The following is a 21,411-nucleotide window of genomic DNA, read 5'->3' as shown; positions in this document are numbered from 1 at the left end:
ACTAAGATGCAACAACATATGTGCATAAAAATAAACACTAAGACATTTCCCAGTATATCCTTGGGCTGATGTATTCAGAAAATGTCTTCCAAGATTGGTGCTGACACCATTTTGAACAAATAATTGGACATCATTTTTTCAAAATGTGTGTGTGTGTGTGTTTGTGTGTGGTGTAGGTGTTTCTGTGAATGTGTGTTTTGTGTGCGTGCATTCATAAGCATTTGTTTATACGTATATAGTGTTACAGTGTTTGCATGAAAATGTTTGTGTGTGCATTTATGTCCATTTTTTGTATGTTGTGTTTGAGTGAATGGCTTTGTGTGTGTACCCACATGTGCATTTGTGAGTATATGTTTGTTTTGGGTGTGTGCATTCATGTCTATTTTGTGAGTTTGTGTGGATGTGTCTTTTGTTTGTTCATAAATGTATATTTGTATTGGGGGTGGGGTCCAGAGGTCAACATTCAGCACCTTTCCCTATTCTCTACCTTAATTGTTTGGTTTGGTTTGGTTTGGTTTGGTTTGGTTTCGGGTTTTGGTTTTGGTTTTTTAAAGTTGGTCGCTTGGTTTTAGTTTTCAAGACAATTTCTCTGTTTTAGCTCTAGCTGTCCTGGAATCTGGATCAGGCTAGCCTCACAGAGATCTACCTGCCTCTGCCTCCTGAGTGACTCTTACCTTCATTTTTGAGAGCATTTCCACTGAGCCTGGAGCTCATCAGTTGGCTACACTGGATGCCAGTGAGCTCTAGAGCTGGCCTGCCTCCTATTTTTATTGTGTCATGTTCTCCTTGTTTTCCCTTGAGTTTCTGTCTGCTGCTTAATCTTCATGAGATTTTGAGGGGTGGGGGAGGGTTGGGGAATGAATACATTTCCATGTATACCTTCAACTGACCTAACACCCTTATCTTTATGATAGCTCTAGCTAGATTAAACACAAAGTTAGGGGACATCCTCAAACAGTTTTGCAAACCCGAGTGCTAGGATTACAAACAGGCCACAATGCCCAACTTTACTTGTATGCTTAGCATCTGGATTCAGGCCCTCATTCTTACACAGCAGGTGCCTTACTGAACCATCTCAGTAGCCCAAAGAACCAAACATCTTAAACCAGAAGAGTCATGGTTGAAATAGTAACTATATCTTACCCAATGGGAAAACATCTGTTCTCATTCTCCATCTCTTTTCTTTTTACTTTAATTTTTATTTTATGTTCAAAATTATAAACTTCTAAAAAAATCTACAGCAAACTATTGCGATTTTGGACCCGCTTCTCTGGGTTCACCTCTCTAAAAGCAGTCCTTTGGACTGTGTGGTCCACAGATCCGCCTCGTTTGACACAGTGCTGCATCTTGCTGCCGCGGCCTTAGGCTTTGCCTGTGGCTTCACATAATGGAAAATAGGGAACCAGCTCAATGTTGCTCTGCCGTTTCCTCATGCCCATTTCCTCATACGTATAGTTGTTACTTGAATCAATACTTTGGATTTGCATTGCCTATACAATATCACTCTCAGCAGGGCATTGTGGTAACCTATGGTGTTGTCTCATTTCTCACTATTCTTTTTCCTGGATATAATCTTTCCCTATTTGAGATTCACTTTGGTTTTCCCCGACTCGGTGGCACTTTTCCTCTGTCTAGTTAAGGCTGGCTCCACTCTGGAACACCACTTTGCTGTCACCCTTTCTCTCTGCTCCCTGGGGCCTTCCCACTTCTGTTCACCAAGGAGAGAGGCAGCGTCAGCAGCTGCTGGCCTTTTTGGCGGGGCTCTGTGCAGAGCGCTGGCACTGCCTGTTCTCCAGCCTTTGCAGGACTGTGAGGTATGTGTCTGAGAAGGTCTCAGCTTTCCTAATGATGGCTTGGGGTTCTCTGGGATGCTAGGTCTAAGAGGTGGCTGCCTGCTTCCATCACTCCTGTTCTCTGCTGCTGCTGAGTCCTTGTTTAATCTTCATGTAATTATAATGTGGCTTAGGGGACGAATAAATTTTGACATGTACATTCAATTGACTGTACAATGCTTATTTTTCTGGCTAAATTGAACACAAAATTTTATATAGAACGTTCATCAAAATGTGAAGGAAAACTTTTCTAAAACTGCCTCTAAGATTAGGAGTAAGGAATAAGTAGAAAAGACCCTTTGCTACTTAAGCTTGAATTTCCTCTTTTTCTTCCTTTCTTATTCTTTTGGAATTCAGTTTATTAATGGAGAAAGGGATGTTGTGCCTTCTAAAAACGTTGGGAAATAAGAGTAAATATCATTGTGTAAGATATAGTTCATTTTGGCCACAGATCTTTAAGTTAGAAATGAAACTACTTTTGCACACAAAAATATAGTTCCAGGTATCGACTGTACTATTGCTGGTTTCAATGAATAAATCTGTTCTATGATCTTTAATCTTAAAAGATATACATACTCTATTTTACTTATTCCATTTTAGCATATGAAAGATAATATTATAGAATAATCAGAACATTTCTTTACAATGAAATCTCATGTTCTATACTCACCCACCAGCGTTTTCCAAACTGGAAGCTCAGGGATATTCAACTGTATTATGTACTTGAGTACCTCTGTGTGAAAAGTAAGCACGGACAGATGGATAATGTTGTTTCCCTTTGTGTCTGTTTTTCTCCAGTTTGCACCAAGAGAAAACAGGTACTGAATAGTGTCTAGGGCTCCCGAAGTGGCAGCAAGTAACAGTGGAGTGCACTGATTCCTAAAATCAAGCACACATTGTAACAGTGTTGAGTACACATACAGCATCACATTTCCTTTTATTGTTTTGCTGAGAGAACTCTAATTTATATCACCCCTTTGTCTTCCTTTAGATTCTCATTCTCTTGCCTACCTATCCTAAGTAGTCATCTTTGCCCTCTTTCTCAATTATTATACCTTATAATGTACTTGGAAGTTGATACTATACAAAATAATTAAAATACACTATCCTATCTAATCTTTTCAGCAGTTCTATAAATTAGTGGAGACATAATCAGGTAATATTAACCCACCTTACAAATACCAAATAGATTTGATAGTTATCAAACACATTTTAAGTATTTTACATTCAATTGCAAATTCCAGTTTCCCCATTGTTGCAGAAACTAACAGTATGAAAACTGATTGATTGTCTTTTAATATAACAAAGATCTTTGGGTTGTGTGCATGGTTATCCAACCCAGTCTTCCAGCTCCCATCTTCCCTCATAGGTAGGTATGTGACAATGTGAACAAGTGCTGCTGACAGGACAGTAGTGGAAGTGGCAAGGGCACCTCCATGAAAAGAAATGAGTGTGCTGATGCCTTCCATCTGTCTTTTGGCTCAGGTCTATAATGCAGGCAAGAAAATGGACATGGCAGTAGTTGCCACTTTGTACAATGGTAGGGAAGCCATATGTTAAGGAGCAATAAGTAAAGTCCAATGTCCCTCAAACCTTCAAGCCAGTATGCAAATAATAGACATGCAATTTGAAGATTTAAGACTAAAGTATCCACGAATAGGTTCAGGAAATCTTTGGGTTCCTAGACAATCCTTAGAAGAAATTTACACCTCTACTCAAAAAAAAAAAAAAAAAAAAAAAAAAAAAAAAAAAAAAAACGGCTCTTTAGCAGAATTATGAAAAGACTGTAGGAGATGCTTTCTGCTCTTTAGCAGAATTATGAAAAGACTGTAGGAGATGCTTTCTGTTTCCAACTTTCCTTCTTTTTGCTGGTATCTCTGCTAGACACACGTAGCTACTTCTTTTGAGGTCCATTCTATCTACCTTGATCTGGAACTACCTGGGGATCATATAGGAAACAAGAACAACTTTCTCTTCCTTAGTCACATAGTTAGCCTAAGAAACTTATCTGTGAAGCTATACTATGTTACAAAAGTTAGATAAATTCCCAGGATCCACTCTTTATTCCTCTAGGACACACAGATAGGTGGATGGAAGCTGTGATCTTTATAAATTCTGAGGTTAAACAATAAGAGAAGAAGATGAGGACCAGAGAGGACATCAGTGTTTTGCTAGTTTTCAGGTTCCCCAAATCAATTTTGCCCTTAATGTTGACGATAGTCAAGAAAGCAGAAGTTCATATTCTTTACAAATGTTCATAACTCACTCTGCTGTTGCCTCAGCCTCTAGCAGACTAGGATCCTTCCTGCAGAGTGCAATGATGATGCAGATGTTATCATAGAAGGCAGCGAAGTGGATTGGCATCCAGCCTCTTTTCTCAGTAAGTGTGTAATCAGCTTTGAAACAAAGTAGACAGATGGTTGCTTCCAGTGAACAAGCTTGTGCAGCCAGATGGAGAGGTGTTGGACCTGAGATGAACAACAATTGTTCAGTAGTCAAAGAGCTAGAACTCCTAAAATAAATAAACAATAAATAAACATGCCTTTATGAGTCTAGCCATACAACTTAGTGATCTATAATATTTAAAAAAAAACTCAAAGTAAACACTAAAATAATTATTTGGGCAATCTTATATTTCTTTGCTTAACTTGAAATGTCTGGAATGGAGTAATCATACTTTTTATGAACAAAAAAATCATGTGGGAAAGTATAAGTATTTGCATATAACACACACATTTTTATTTTGAAATATAATTTTATTTAGATGCCCAGGTTAGCCCTTAAATGTTTAGCCTTCTTGCTAAAGTGTCTCAAGAAGCTGGTATAACAGGCCCATTTCACTAGGGTTGGATGGTTAGTGGTCTTTATATCACATTCTCTGTCTATAATATATGACTTACATCTATGCATTTAAAATCATTACTTAGCTGGCTCCATCTCCCATATTCTGGGTTGTGGATCCTGAGAGCCCTATAGCTGTTGATGGCCCCTATTTTCTTCATATGACTACCCAGAAGTAACAACAGACTTTATTATCAACCCCTCTGGTTTGCAGGGCCATATGGGGTGCCCCAGTTTCCTCAACTTACTGCTGGCCAAGTGCAGCACACATGTGCACTCTCAGGCTTTTGGTGGTACTGAGCATGTCGTGTGGACATTCCAGTTCAGTGTGACATCAGACGTCTGGCCAGTCTGTGTGTCGTTCGTGGTTTGAACAGTGGCATTGTGAGCAGCCTCAGGACCTGACTATTCTCTGGGACCTCTGGCAAGCCAAAGCTTGTCCCTGGCAGCGTATGGGGTCTCATGATCATGTGTACTCTGGGGAAAGGGTAGGCCTCGCCACTTCGCGTTGTGTTACCCTGAAGACCTTGGACAGAGCTTACAGAGAGACAGCAGACAGTTTGTAATCTTTAGAATGTAACATACAGTTCCACCAGCAGAAGTTATGGGAAGGGCAACACAGCTGTCACTTATATTTACTGTGACTGAATCATTGGTAATAGATGGTTTAAAAACTTTTGCAACCAAATTAGATTAAGAGTTCTAATAAGCTGGCTGGGATGTTTGGCCTTACATTGCATTATGAGGAAGTCTGAAACTGAAAGACAGTAAAGAAAATTGACCAAAAAAATTTTAAATACTAAATTTAAAAATTCTTGCTTCGTTTTCCAGTTTCTAGTAAGGTGTATATGATCAGAAGTCACAACTGATGGTCAGCTCTAATTACAAATATAAAGCTCAACAAGAAATTAACAGGCCTTTCAGAATTCATCACAGCAGTGGCCCCAAAGGGCAAACTAATATACTCCAAGTTGTAACATGGCCCAGAAGTAGAGCAGCGTGACTATCAGCTGGCATCAAGCAGAACTTCCAACGTGACCTGCAGAAGGAAGGCTGGCTGCAGTAGATGAGTTGCTAGAGGCTTGCTGTAAGCAAGCATGTGTGCTGAAACTGCTGAGAGACCCGTCATATGCGTGTCTGCCCAGTTCCTGCTAATGAGGATCCCTGAAAGAAGATTGAAGAAGGAGAAAAATAAGGTCATGTTCCCTCTGTGGGGTACTCTCAGGTGCACTATCTTCCTTCATTGGAGTAGTACCTAGTCCCTCTCTGCCCTTGCCAATATGGGCAAAAAAAAAAAAAAAAGTGCTTGTAGCTTGTGTGGCTTGGTTTTTTGTTTTTATGAAAGAATATAGACTTATGTAGACTCTGAAGGTATATGGTAAATCTCTTACATGTATAGAAAGGAAATGGAAATTTGAGGACAAGGATGCTTTTGTCTTGTATTTTTATATCCAATGCTTATCTCAAAACTTTGATCTCCACCAAAAGTAATCATTCCTCAGAGCCCATACATCATTATCGCCCTTAGATGGCAGAATGTCTAAATTATATTAACTGGTTTGTGGGGCCAGAATGCAGGACTTTGCCTATGCTGGGCAAGCACCATCTAGCTGAGCTACATTCCCAGCTCTTAACTGCTTATGTACAAGCTTCCAAAACCACTTTGGAAACTGAATTTATAAAACAGGCCTAGATGGTAGGAAATTTCTAGTCAAATATTATGAAAAAAAGGTGTACTTGTGAATATCAATAATACTTCAAAATTATACTTCAAAATGAAAATGAAACTTCATTATTTTATATTTTATGCAGCAAAACATTTGAAGGTTGCATACTATAAAATGTTTTATTCTTTGTTTTTTGATGAGGTAATTGTGAATTTTCAAGGCAGAATTTCATGCAGCCCCAGGCTAGTCTCAAATTCACTATATAACTAAGAATGACCTTAACCCCTATTTTTGTATCCCATGTGCTGGAATTACAGGCTTGTCATACTACACCCAGCAAAAATTTTAGCAAATACAATAAGCTTTAAATACATATATATACATACTTCACCTATGCCTTACCGTTTCTTTCTTTTTTCACATCCACTTTGGATGAATCTGCTTAAAGAGAAAATCCACATAGAAACATGATTACCAATATACAGGAGTTTCCTAAGCTAGTCAGAACAAAATGACAGCGTGTTGATACAGAAAGCAGGATTACATCAGACAGTGTGGAGTACAGTTTTCTAGCAGAGACATGAAGGCTGGAAGCTCTCCCTTTCAAAAGCTGATCAAAACTTGCAGCTAAGAGATTGTGCTAATTTAGCAGTAATATTGCTAGCAGAGTTATTAATTTACTCATACTGTGAATATACCTATTTAATCAGCAGATGAAAATCTGAAGACAAGGATGAATAGAAGATATTTAATTACCAAAAATTCTTTTCACATTAAAAAGTGCTTACAGGACAGCTGGCTAGTCACTGCAGTCAAATCACTGAATTCTGCTTTATATTAACTAGGCTTATTCAGTACTGGACAAAGTTTGAAAACTGAATGAAACCTTGACTGAACATGATGAAGCGCCTCTGGTTGACATTGAAGTTGGCATTACACAGCTGGCATATGATGGAGACCCGATTGTGCAGGGCAGCATAGTGGAAAATGGCATAGCCTGCTTCATCAGAAACATTGATTGTGGAGCTTGAGGTTTTACGGCTAAATGTGTGGAAAACAGCAGACAGGCCTCTTTCAACAGCAGACTTCAGACCAAATGGGATACTCTAAAATTGGTTAAAAGATCAGTATTAGTTTTTTTTTAAAAAAAAATAGTTTTTTTTTAATAAAAAGAAAATACATCTAAAATTTTCCTTAAAGGGAAGAAAGGAACACACAGAATGTATCAACAGAATCACAAGAGTGCCATTCAATGTTTGCTATGCTACTGCAAGGGACAAGTGAAGAGCGTCTCCCTGGACAATGCTAAAAGCCCTAGAACTACAAGGATATATTGAGAGCATGGAAATGTACTTGGAGAGAATCTTTTCCTTTCTTTTCGCGTAAACTGTAGCTTCCGAAGTCCTTGCAGACAATTTCAGCAAAGTGGACAGATACTTTCCTGAAATAGTTTAAAAGCAAATGCAGGCTTTAAGGACAACTCAAGAAACTTGAACTATATAGCTGGAGAGACTTTCTTCTTTCTCTAGTTCTCAGATAAAGAGGTAAAAATAACATGCTGGGTTTTGAGAAACTCTGATAAATCGTTTAGACTAGTTATCAAAACTGGCTTTTTAAGCAAATAAATGGAAAATAAATACCAGTGTAACCTTTGAAGACAGAGAGACCAGGCAGTGTTGGCATACGATGCCTTTAATCCCAGCACTTGGGAGGCAGAGGTAGGTGGATTTCTGAGTTCGAGGCCAACCTGGTCTACAGAGTGAGTTTCAGGAGAGCCAGGGCTACACAGAGAAACCCTGTCTCAAAAAAAAAAAAAAAAAAAAAAAAGATAGAGAGCTTATTGATCAGTCCCAGCAGCTATGACAGAGTCCGTTTGTTAAACAGAGCTGACTCAGGATGACTCTGACTCATTTCTGCATGCCACAGTGAAGCCAGGAGCCACTTACTGCGTGACTCCTATGAACGCTATGCACCTCACATTTCTCATTTGTGTAATAGAACTGATAGTAATACAAGCAGTTCTGCAAAGGAGCTTTCCTATCTATAGACGTGCTTTAAACATTAGACATCAGTAAATATTTGCCATTCAGATTAACCTCCATCCAGTTTATTGCCAAAAATGTATAAAGAACCATAGTGATTTTCATCTAATGAAAAATGGAATTTTTATTTCATACTGAAGAATTTATTTAAGCATTAGTTCATCCCTAGTACAGATGTAATGTTAGAACAGGTACAGGAGGTCTTTCATTCTCAGAAGACAACAAAGACCCTGTTGAGATTTTGTCAAGCTCCAAGCTAATAGACTTCAGGCCCTAGGGGTTCTCTCCTGGAGAAGTGAATTTGTGTAAAAGGGAGTCTTGGTGGTCAGAGGTGTTGCTCTCTACTCATTTCCATGCCTTTTGCCTGGGCCTCAGAGACCTTGACTACAAACGTACAATAACACCAACACCTACTTTCATAACAGTACTACGAATACTCCCTCCCCCACCCTCTCCCTCTCCTTCTCTCCTCACTCTCCTCTCTCCATTTATCTACCTATTTCTATCTCTATCTCCTGCCTTGTCTTGTGGGCCCTGATTTCCTCTGGTCAGAACCCTGAATCATCTGGTGCTAGAACCTGAACTCTCTCAGATCCCCTGCCATGTTATGTGTCTGTCTGTCTGTCTGTCTGTCTGTCTGTCTGTCTGTCTGTCTGTCTGTCTGTCATAGCCAGCAATGACTCTTCTAGTAAACTCCATACCCCTAACAACCCATCTCAATATCCTTCATTAACCTCGCATCCTAGACCTTTCACCTCGTGTAGAATATGGGACATAAACTTATGGTACTATGTAACTTCTTAGATAGTTAGTAAATACCTTGCATTTCATAGCTTTTTTAAAACCAAATTTTTTCTTAAATTGCTCGTGCAGTTGAGCTTCGGTCAGTGGAAGCCTTTTCACTCTCAGATTATTCACAATTTCATTTATGGCTCCCCACCATTGAGTCTTATAGAGTTGCTGGTAGAAAATTTCAAGCTCAAAATAGATCACATAGTAGCTATAAAAGTAGAGGAAAAAGGTGTGTTTTAGAGTTGTGAATTAATTGGCTGCTTATTTATGTACTGTCAAAACTTGCTTATTTCATAATAATTACATACAGAACTATAGTTTGAACTATACTTGATCATAAAAAAAAGTAGTATTATTATCAACTGTTATTGAGACTTTATCTTAATAATTATCCTTTTATTGACTATTTGGGTTGGTTCTATATTCCCATGACAGAGATTAGGGGCACTGTCTTCGAATCACTAGAAGCCTAGGTTTAGGGAAAAGAGCTGTGGGTTTATCTTCCACCTCTGTTTTCCTTTCTCTTATTGTTTTAATCAAGTTGTGTCCATAAATTGCCTTTCTGAGGGATAGTCATCCTTAAGCCCAACCTGGAATTATGTTTTAAGTAATGGATCCTTGGCTTTTCCTGCATCAGTAGGCTAAAGAAACTCCCACCCTACCCTGAGACCTGGGCTGGAAGAGGTGATTCTAACACAGGCCCTCTCATTCTGAAGTAGAGCAGCAACACACCGTACGATGAGTCTGTTCACTGCCGTGGCTTCTTATCACAGGAATACTTGTGCTTCCCCCAGAGGCAGCACTGGTGACTGTTCTGGCAGGAATGAAGCAGTCTTAGGGAACACACTCTGTGAGACCTGTGGGGTCTCTACTACCCTAGAGAGGATTTGGCTGTCTGCTTGTACCCTGAGAGCATCTCTCATGAGATGAGTGTGTGATATCCAGGATCAACTGTATAGTAAGGTAGCACTGGCCACATAGAGATGCTTTGTGAGAAGCACAGAAATTCCAAAGTTAGTGGCTAGATATTTCAGCCAGGTAACCTTCATTCAAGTACTGTGTGGTTATGTATCCTAAGTGTGGTTATCATCAGGGACTTTAGGGAAGCTTACTGGGTTTCACTATATAGATTTCTGATCAACATCCCTGCATCTACAACAGTATTAAGAAACTGGTATGTTCTTCTCCAAACTGGTTATTTTAGGACAATTAATCTGTTTGTGTCAATAATTGTCATCTTTATAGGTCAGAGTTGTTCTGCCCGTGTAGACTTGAGGCTCATTGAGTATCTTATTGCAGTCCCATGCCTTTATTCTGTCATGATGAGAAAACTCACACTAAACCTAAAATGAGTCTAGGATCTAAATGTTTCATTTCTTCAAAAATGAAAGAAAACAAGAGATTTTGCAATGCCCTGTTTTCAGTTCTTCCCATTATTCTCTGGTCCAGCACTGAGAGCCCTGCCTTATGGTCCAGCACTGAGAGCCCTGACTTATGGTCTAGCACTGAGAGCCCTGCCTTATGGTCCAGCACTGAGAGCCCTGACTTATGGGGAAAAACAAGCAGAATGTCTAAAAAAAATTGTTTGAAATTATTGGAGTTTTAAGGTAGCACTACTTTGAAAACAATTACTGGGAAATGAACTCTTAGTTCATTGGATTGGTGACAAACTTAGCTTATGTCGTTTGCCTGGCATGGTGAGGAGCTGATCTGAGAGATAGCAGCACACACTCAGACAGAAGCTTATCAAAGATGGCATTTATAGAGCTCATTGGGTACCCAGCAGGAGCAAGCAGGGAACCTGGGCAGGAGAGGAAGAGGCCAAAGGCTTTTCATTGCAGTTGGGAATACTGGTGAACTGGCATACAGAACTCCAATAAAACATTATGCAGAGATTGTATTTTACATAGGATGAAGATTCCCTAGTACTTGATATGTGACTCTGGAAAATACTGATTGTGTTTGTGATTTTTACTTTTATTTCATGCTGTCTGGGTCTAGAAACATGCTTGTGTTGTACTCATTTTATTAAGTGTGTGTGTATGCATGTGTGTGCAGAGATTGAGTGTCTTCCTTTATGACTCTTCACCTCATGTTTTGAAGTAGAGTTTCTCATTGAACCTGAGGTTCACTAATTGGCAAATGTAGCTGGATGGTGAGTCCTTGGGATCCTCCTATCTTCACCTCCTAGCAATGGAATGACAGGCACACAGTGCTGTGCCTGGAGTCTTTATATGATGCTAAAGACCAGATCTCAGATCCTCATGTATGTTCAGCAAGTGCTTTAACCACTGTGCCATCTCCCAGCACCTATTAGTTTTTAAAACTTGAAAGCTCATATCTACCTACAATTCACGAACACTTATTTCTCATTGCTGCTCATTAGTCAGAAACTATAGAGAGAACTGCCTGATGACACCACATTGCAGTGGTTGAATCTCTTCTAGAGCAATAGAGGATGCATACACCAACTATACTGTTGCACCAAGGACAGCCTCTCATGAATCTAGCTCTTCTTCTCACTGCTTCCATGTACTTTCAGAATCACTGGTGTCCCAGACGCCTGATAGAAGCTGAGGAGTAAAAGTTCATGCATAGATATATCCAGGATATTGTGCTGGCAAGGACTGTCTATGGAATATTCAGTAGGTGCTAGATATTTGAACAAGAGCTTCCTCTTCCAGAGAGATAAAAAACAACTTAATGCAGAAGACATTTCCATGGATTCTGTCTATGAGTAAAAGGCACGTTCACACAGGTCCTCAAACATGTCTGTATCTTCACACTGCTCTTTCTCCTTCAGAATCATGGTCACATGGTATCTGACATCATCTTTAGTAGACAATACTCAATCGACTGATCACATTTAATTCTTTATCTTTCACACTCCTTTTGCCTCATTTTCTGTTCTCCTCATCCCCATGCATCTTCAAGTGTATATGATTATTTCTACCTCTTCCTGCTTCACTAACTTTCCCTCACTTTACCCTTGAACTTTCTGCAAATAGTCTCCATTACTCATAGTCTCATTAGAATTCTCTTACCAAATTAAAACCAACTCTAGAGGCAGCTCTTCACTCTAGAATAGAGTTGTAATTTTCTGTTGTATGTGACACTTTTATTATTTCATGTTCTTACACAAACACACTGCATTTAACTGCTTCTCTATCACAGACTCCTGGTTCCCTTATTTGTGTGTTATATCTCACATCAGTCTCCTTTGTGCTCTCTCTCTCTCCTCTCTCTCTCTCTTTCTCTCTCTCTCTGGAATTCCAGACTTGGCCCTATTCTCTCAACTGCCTAACTGCCTCCATCTACCAGTGGAAACCAATGAGCAAACAAACCTCCCTAAGTGCTTCTCTCCTACCTCTGGTCCAGATATTTTTTTCTCTGAGCTCTAATAGGGCTGGCAGAGAGGGTTTGGAACTGTTTATGAAAATGAAATGGTATGTGCTGTGTCCACTGCTTTTAGCTGCCCTTCATAATCTGGTTCTCACCTCCAGGTCTACTTAACACGTGTGCTTACTGAAAGAGCTAAGGCCATGCTCTACAGTTATTTGTGGATTGTATCAAAGTGTACGAAATAATAACTAGTTAGTACACTTTTGTGTGTGTGTGTGTGTGTGTGTGTGTGTGTGTGTGTGGTTTTTCGTGACAGGGTTTCTCTGTGTAGCCCTGGCTGTTCTGGAACTCACTCTGTAGACCAGGCTGGCCTCGAACTCAGAAATCCACTTGCCTCTGCCTCCCAAGTGCTGGGATTAAAGGCGTGCGCCACCACTGCCAGGCTAGTTAGTACACTTTTGAGTCTGTCATTTACAAGATCATCCCTGTTTTAGGATTGCCATTCTAAGATCTTAAGCTAGCTTTTGCATTTTGACACTTTCTTGTTTTCTGCTAACATTCAACAAGCCATGGCTGATATGAATGGAAAGCTCCTCACCTCTTTCCATAAAACTCCATAACTGGTACTGAGTAAAATTCTTTGTATCCTGAATCTTCTGCAAAGGTACTAGCAGCACATGCCGATATTTTTTCTGCATTTTTCTAAAATAAAAATCACACATTAAAAAATCCTTAAGCAAACTCAATAATTATAAGATTCTTTATATGAAATGCTATACATGCAAATGAAAAAAAATGCCCCAGAGAAATCTAATAATTGTATGTTTCCAACTCCTAGTTTGTGAATAAATAAATATAATAAATATCACAAGTACGGGCACTGATGTGTGTGATGCTATCAGGTTCCTGGGTTATCAAACTTATGCCTGCAAAGCCAGGCAGTGGTGGCGCACGCCTTTAATCCCAGAATTTGGGAGGCACAGGCAGGTGGATTTCTGAGTTCGAGGCCAGCCTGGTCTACTGAGTGAGTTCCAAGACACCCAGAGCTACACAAAGAAAATCTGTCTCGAAAAACAAAACCAACCAACCAACCAAACAACAACAACAACGAAAAACCCTTAAGACTTTCTTTTTTTCTTGTCATAATCTTTGAGAAATGTGGATAGATTAGCATAGTGTTCAGGAATTTGTTTATTTTATGTTTGTTTTTCATATTTTTTTATTAATGAAGTCTCTCTGATGTGTGCCTAGTTAGCTTTTAATTCAGGATCCTCATGCCCCCATGGGATTTCAGGTGTGTGCCACCATGATCAGCTATGTGTTCAGGATTCTATTTTATGCTTTAACTATCCAAGGACAGAGTCTGCTCATTTGAAATCTGTAAACTCGGTGATGAAAGTAACTGTATTGGTAATATTTATCAGCTTATTCTTCAATACAGTTGCTTCGAGGTAGCTGTATTTAATTCATGTTTGTTTCAATAATGTGTAAGAAAGGTAGGGGCCTGTGAGAATAGTTATCTAGGGACATGTATGGTGCCTGTACCAACAGAAGCTCTCTCAATGAAAATTTACAAAAACAGCTGAAGCAACAAAACATCCCAGAAATACTAATAATTCAAAAACCTTAAATTCATCCAGAGCATTCTCAACTGGATTCGTGCTAATGTCAAATTCAATTCCTCCGTGAACATGGAAGTACTGATGCTCTTTATAATCAAAATTCTGGCATTTAAAATCTCGTCCATAAATAAATGGAGGCAGTTCTCTCTCTGTCTTGACCTTGTCATCTCCAGAAATAAAAACAATTTTAATTTAAAATGTGAAAAACACATAGATGATTGTATTTTAGATATCTGATTATCATTTATATAAACAAATATAAAATTCTATATGAAATTAAAACTTGGCAAATACTGACTATAAAATTATTTACTCTCTCTCTCTCTCTACACACACACACACATACACACACACACACACACACATTTGTGGCACTAGAGACTATACTCAGGGCCTTGCATACACAAGTGGTCAGTCACTGAGGTCTACTCCCACCCCTTTTATTTCTCATTTTAAGCCATGTTTCACCGTGTCACTTAAGATAGCCTTGAGTTCAGGTTAGAGTTGAATTTTGTGATCCTTTTGCCTCCATCCTGAATAGTAGAGGCCTATGTCAACATGTCCAGTAGCAAATAAATAGATAGATAAATAAGTGAATACATACATGCCTAAGTAATTTTTAACAATAAAATAAATTTGTTTAATGAATCTTAAGCATTTCTTGTGGTTTTACTATGTAAACATTTATAAAGCATTGTCAAAATATTCTGGTTGTCATTTATGAGTAGACATAAACATATAATTCCTCAATTATTGGAAGTCAAATTCTTTGTTTTTGTTAACTTTTATTTAAACAATGGCAACAAAATCTCTCTTGAGGTACTTTAGGCAAAAGAGATGCTATAAAGAATTAAGTAGGTATTTCTCAGTTATCTTAGTCAGTGTTCTATTGTTGTAAACAGACGTCATGACCACAGCAACTCTTATAACAGACAGCATTTATTTAATTAGGGCTGGGTTACAGTTTCAGAGTTTTATTCAATGCCAGAAGGACATGACACACAGTCAGACATGGCAGTGGAGAGGGAGATGAGAGTTCTACATCTGATTCCCCAAGCAGTAGGAAGACAAGAGACACTGGACCTGGCTTGAACTTCTGAAACCCCAAAGCCAACCCCAGTGACACACTTCCTCCAACAAGGCCATGCCTCCTCATCCCTCCAAATCCTCCTAATCAAGTCATGCCATTCGCCGATGGCTACTCATTTGATTACATGAGCCTATGTGGGACATCCTTATTCAAACCACCACACCAGATGATAAAAATAATCAGCTGCTATTACAGGGAAACAATGAAAACATACATACTACTTATTTGAAAAATAATTTTCTAAAATCCCAGTGAGAGATGACCTCTGTTTGCTTAGCCTCTTACCTGAGAAAGGTGCAAGTAGACTATTCAAATAAGGGACTTTCATTTTCTTTTTTAAACTGAGTAAAAATGGAATCAGAAAACATATTAACTTCAGATAGCCTATCCCTCTTCTGATTTCTTTTTTCTTCTCAAAGTGTTTTTGAATAACTTTTTTTTGAAGATACAGTCTTTGCTGTAGTCTCTGGTAAGTACAAATGTCAAGAAAATCCTGGTTGTACTTTATAGCATTAGTTAGCCAATAGGCTGTCTCAAATATAAAGATGTTTTCGTGCTGTTGAATGTGGGTGGTACTGAATGTCAGCTTCATCATCATACTCTCAGCGTATTTCATAAACACAGCCTTTTCTTCAGGGCTGTTGGGCTCATAGGTTGGATCTTCATTCATGTCTTCATCATAGATCCCATCAAAGTCTGGGTCACTTGTAATATCAACCAAACCTTCATAGTAAGAGAGAAAAATCGGTAGTGAGAGACAGGAGATAAGGAAAGGTTCCATGAAAGCGTCTGGGTGAACCCCAGCTGTGGCATTCATGAACTCCAGATGTGGATGCCTCTACTAGGTTGACACAGAGTTGGGTCCCCCAGCAGTCAGGCACAGATGAGGAGCCTGGGGTGACCTGCTTCTTTCTAACTGACAAACTCACAGCTGATAACACAATTATGGAAAAGGAGGTCGTGGTCTTCAGTTGTGTGCCCACTGCTGATTCTACCAGGCTCCAATTGTTAAACAAAGTGGATCCTAATGTAAAATCAAAAATCATGACTCTTGGAAAGGACATAGTAAAGAAGGGGCTATTAATAGGATGAGAGTGAGTTAAGGGTTAGGGAAGAGAATTCGAGAACATCACCTACAAGTATAACATTGTCAAGGATCGGGCTGTATTCAACCCCAGGCCTACCCATGGCTACCCTAGAAGGTATCCTGGATGAGAGGGATTCAAATCCTGTGCTGGCTTCTCAGGAGTTACTGTGAATCTAAGACTGACCACCAAAAGTAACACAGCTTGTACCTGAAGGTTAAAGGGAATGTATTTAAAAAACAAGCAGACTTTCATGGAGTATATCCAGAAGCTATAAGGCTCACAAGACAATTCTGGCTGACCAGGCTGAGGCTCGAAGGGCTAAGACCAAGGAAGCACAATAGACCACAAGGAGTGTTACCTTCCCTCTTCACTTCAGCCATCAGACTTCTGGTAGCTTCTGCTTGGGGGCTAACACCTGGGAGCTAAGACAGATAGATGCTCTCTGTTGACTGTTGGTTTGTCTTTGAAGAAGCAGCCTGAGCATGCCCACTGCCAGCCAGCCGCCTGAAGATCTTCTGAACCTGGGGACTTTGGCACCTGAACTTTCTTTGTAGTGTAATCTAGAGACTTGTTTTCAGTTTCTCCTGTGACTATAAAAACTCTGGTTTATTCTCAGTGAAGTGAAGCCTTGATTGGGACGCAACTTTGTGTTTTCTCTTTGCATTTCAAACCCTTTATTTCAGGTCCTTTATTCCCTCCTGGCTGAGGAGAACCCCCGTTCATGAAACTGTGGGCAGTTTCAAAGGAGTACAAGAAGGCCAAGAAGAAGAAAAAGATCATCAACATGCTGTCCAAAGTGGAAGAGACCATGAAATACAGCTTTCCTCATGTCTGTACATAGTGGACTGGCTGTGTGGGGTATGTGCTTCAGTCGTTAAAATAACACAAGCCTTAAAAATAATAAAATAAAATCCATTTTTCTGTTGTCTACAAGAAACTCACTTTAGATTTAAACACAATCACCACATTAAAGTGTAAGGATTGATAAAAAGTTTCCAAGCAAACGGGACTAGGGAACAAGCAGGTGTTGCGACCTTAGTATTTGACAAAGTAGATTTAAAACTAAACCTGACCAGAAGATATAAAGAGGAATGTGTTGTTCTAATCAAGGTAATAATGAACAAAGAACACATAATTCTAAAAATCTCTGCAACAAACTCTAGTGCACCCAATTTCATTTTTTAAAAGTGTACTACTGGAATTAAAGAGACAGGTTAACTCCAGCTCAAAATTAGGAGGTGATTTCAGTACCCCACTTCCTCCAATAAACAGAGATCTGGACAGAAACTAAACAAACATCAGAATCATACATCAAATGGACCTTAAAGATATCTATACTATTTTAGCCAAACACCAAAGAATATACGTTCTACTCAGCAGCTCATGGAAGCTTCTATAAAATAGACCACATCCTGGCACAACAACCAAATCTTATCAAATTTAGAAAAGCTAAAATGACTCTATCTTATCTGACCACAATCTTAATAAAATGTGTAACTAAGAGCAAATGAATCTCTAGTAATTACAAAAAATATATAGATATTAAGTAACATATTGCTAAACGGTGAATGTATCAAGGAAGATATAAAGAAATAGGACAGAAGTATTGGCTCAGTAGTTTCCTGGGTTCAATTCCCAGCACCCTCGTGGCAGCTCACAACCATGTGTAACTCTAATCCTAGGGGATCTCTCACCCTCGTCTGATATCTCTAGGCACAGGGCATGAATGTGGTGTATATAAATACATGCAGGCAAAACACTCATACACATAAAATAATAATTAAATCTAGTCTTTTGAAGAAGCAAGTTAAAAAGTTTTTTAATTCCTGGAACTAAGAGAAATTAAAACAACATAAACTTAGAGCTCTAAACTCCTCCATTAAGAAATCAAGGGCAAGGGGAAACCAGAAATAAATGACTTAGTGATGCATCTCACGAATTTAGGAAAAACAAGAACAAACTAAGTCCCAAACCAGTAGATGGCAAAAACTATTAAAAAAAAAAAAAGCAGAAATTAATGAACAAAAGTAAAGGGAACAATGTAAAGAATTCACAAATCTAAGAGCTTGTTCTTTGCAAAGATAATCATGTCAACAGGCCATTAGCACAGTTAACCAAATAAAGGGAAGAGGAGACCCCAATCACCAGAGTCAGAGATTAACAGAGAAATACTACATCATATAACAAAGAAATCTTGGACATTGTAAGAGAATACCTTAAAAACCTCTATTAAGTTAAAAAAAAAATCTAGAAGGAATGGATGAATTCTAGGTTCGTCCAAACCACAAAGGTTAAACAAAGAAGAGATCAACAACTTAAACAACTACTTATCACACACAAGCAGAATGAAATGGTATGACAGTCAGCACCAGATGGACTCACAGCAGCATTCTATTCTACAACCAATATTTCTTAAATTATTCCAAAAATAGAAACACAAGAAACAGTGCCACACTCTTTCTATGAAGCCAGTATTGCTTTAGCACCCAAACCCTGTAAAGGCACAAGAAAACTACTGCCAATATCTTTGATGAACATAAATTCAAACATCTTCAACAAAATACTTGAAAACTGAATACAAGCATATACCAAAAAAGTCACCCACTATTAATCAGGTTGATTTTATCCCAGGGACACAGGATGGCTCAACACACGTCAATATAATAACTCATATTGTCTTAGTTAGGTTTTACTGCTGCGAACAGTCACTAGGATCAAGGCAACTCTTATAAAGGACAATATTTAATTGGGTTTAGCTTACAGATTCAGAGTTTCAGTCCATTATCATGAAGGTGGGAGCATGGCAGCATCCAGGCAGGCATGGTTTAGGAGGAGCTGAGAGTTCTACATCTTATTCTGAAGGCAAACAGTAAAAGACAAGCTTCTAGGCAGCCGAGGAGGAGGGGCTTAAAGCCCACACTCACAGTGACCCACTTCCTCCAACCAAGGCTACACCTCTGAATAGTGCCACTCCCTGGGCCAAGCATATACAAACCATCACACATATAAATGGACTTAAATTTTAAAATCCATGTTTGATGATACAGAAAAAGTCTTTGAAAAATCACTATCTTACTAAAAAAGCAATTTACAGATTCAAAAATCACCATAATATTCTTCACAGAAATAGGAAAAAAATTCTAAGATTTATATAGACCCACAAAAGATCATGGAAAGCCAAAGCAATCTTCAGCAAAAAGAACAATGATGGAGTTATTACTATTCCTGATTTTAAGCTGGAAATAGCAATAAAAACCAGAATGATCTTGGCACAAAAATTGATATGTATGTCAATGAAAGAAAATAGAAGATGCAAACATGTATGCACATAGCTACAGCCATATGATATTTGAGAAAGATGTCCAAAATATACATTGGCTGAAAGGGAGTATCTTCAACAAGTGCTGGTGGGGAAACTGAGTATACATATGTAGAAGGATGGAATTATATCTACATCTATTACCCTGCACAAAAAGCAACTCCAAATGAGTCAAAGACCTCAGTGCAGAACCTGGAATGCTGAAACTACTAGAAGAAAATATAGGCAATACCCTACATGATAGGCATACAGGAGACAGCTCTTTGCAGGTCTCCTTGTAAACCTGTTGGAATATTAATATCCAGAATATACAAAGAACTTGGAATTCAAGAAAACAAATTACCCACTTGAAAATAGCTTACAGATCTGAACAGAGTTTTCAAAAGAGGAAATTAAAAAATGGCTAAGAAGTATCTTTCAAAGTGTCCAACCTTGTTAACACTTCACAGATTGCATCAGTCACAATGAATGAATGGCTAAGTTCATGAAAACAACTGACAACAAAGGCTGGCAAAATCCAGGGAAAAGGAACTCTTCTCATTCTTTCTCATTCCCTGTTGGAATTGAAAACTAGGACAGCCACCATGGAAGTAAATGTGGAGAATTCTTAACAAATTAAATCTATCATATGACCCAGCTATACCACTCCTTGGAGTGCCCAAAGGACTCAATAGCCTACTCTAAAGACACTCAACCATGTTTATTGCTGCTTTATTCACAATAGCTAGGATGTAGTAACGACCTAAATGTCCTTCAACTGATGAATGGATAGTAAAAACGTGGTACATATGTTACAACATTCTGTTCAGCTGTTAAAAAAAAAGAAATTTACAGATAAATAAATGAAACTGGTAAATATTGTTTGTGGGTAACCCAGATGCAGAAAGTAAGGCCATATGTTCTGTCTTATTTGAGGTTCCGGGCTTCAAGTATTTAGACCTGAGTATATAACTTGAAGTACTAGAAGAAGCCAGGAAAGTAGAAAAGCATTGTGGCAAGGCAGGGGGGAAAGAAGTTCCAGTGAGGGCAATAGTAGGGGACAAGTGTAATGGGGGAAATGGGAGTGGCTCTAAATTGGGAAGGGGATAGAGAGATGGAAAAAGCTACAGGGCAACATGTATAGATATATGCATATACATATATATGTGGGAGTATGTATGTATTTGTTCTTTTAATTGAGTTATACCACATAAGATGGCAATTCTTCCCCTAAGAACCATGCATGATCACAATAAGATTTATGTACATATGCAGCATGTACAGGGCCTGTACAGGTTCAAACCAGATGGAGTACTAGCTCTGAGTGGGGAAGTGGATATGGGCTTCATCCTATAACTAAGAAGCTATCTGTAATTGGTATTTGGTTGCAAAAGATAAACTAAACTTTTACAATGGAGTTTCACTGAATATACCTTCCAGACTTCAGAGTAGGCCCCATGGCAAAGCAAAATGAACTAAATGGTATTCTTTTGGGTTTTTGTATCATGCTGCTTTGTTTGGGCACTTTTTGTCTTATTGGTCTTTTATTTACATATTATGGATTCTGATTTTGCACTGTGTGTGAGTGTGTGAGTGTGTGTGTGTGTGTGTGTGTGTGTGTGTGTGAGAGAGAGAGAGAGAGAGAGAGAGAGAGAGAGAGAGATATGTTTTTTAAAGATAGCAAGAAAGAGTTGGAGGAGGGGAAAAGTGTGATCAAAAATGTATTTTAGGCCATTTTCTCTCGGGTGAGTTTCTGAGACTGGAGCGGCCAGCCCGGAGGCGCCTTAGGCCAGAGAC

General features: G+C 38.8%; 1 protein-coding gene across 5 annotated transcripts in view; it reads right to left on the bottom strand.

Moving 5' to 3' along the window:
* The window catches only part of Ankar (ankyrin and armadillo repeat containing), a 71,120-nt gene that overhangs the window by 36,491 nt on the left and 13,218 nt on the right, over positions 1-21,411 (bottom strand). For 4 of the 5 annotated variants that reach the window (XM_031367393.1, XM_031367392.1, XM_031367391.1 and 1 more), the window contains exons 3-10: positions 15,514-15,951; positions 14,142-14,305; positions 13,115-13,218; positions 9,202-9,382; positions 7,227-7,446; positions 6,743-6,781; positions 4,099-4,300; positions 2,503-2,711 (exon numbers count right to left, since the gene is read on the bottom strand). In XM_031367393.1, the coding sequence (XP_031223253.1) occupies positions 2,503-2,711; positions 4,099-4,300; positions 6,743-6,781; positions 7,227-7,446; positions 9,202-9,382; positions 13,115-13,218; positions 14,142-14,305; positions 15,514-15,951 (1,557 nt within the window). The remainder of the gene's footprint in view (positions 1-2,502; positions 2,712-4,098; positions 4,301-6,742; positions 6,782-7,226; positions 7,447-9,201; positions 9,383-13,114; positions 13,219-14,141; positions 14,306-15,513; positions 15,952-21,411) is intronic. The other variant, XM_031367395.1, reaches the window with a different exon arrangement.

The sequence above is a fragment of the Mastomys coucha genome, unplaced genomic scaffold, assembly GCF_008632895.1.
Source record: "Mastomys coucha isolate ucsf_1 unplaced genomic scaffold, UCSF_Mcou_1 pScaffold14, whole genome shotgun sequence".
Taxonomy (NCBI): Eukaryota; Metazoa; Chordata; class Mammalia; order Rodentia; family Muridae; genus Mastomys; species Mastomys coucha.
Note: the sequence above shows the minus strand (reverse complement) of the source record. Positions and strands in the feature narration are given on the sequence as shown.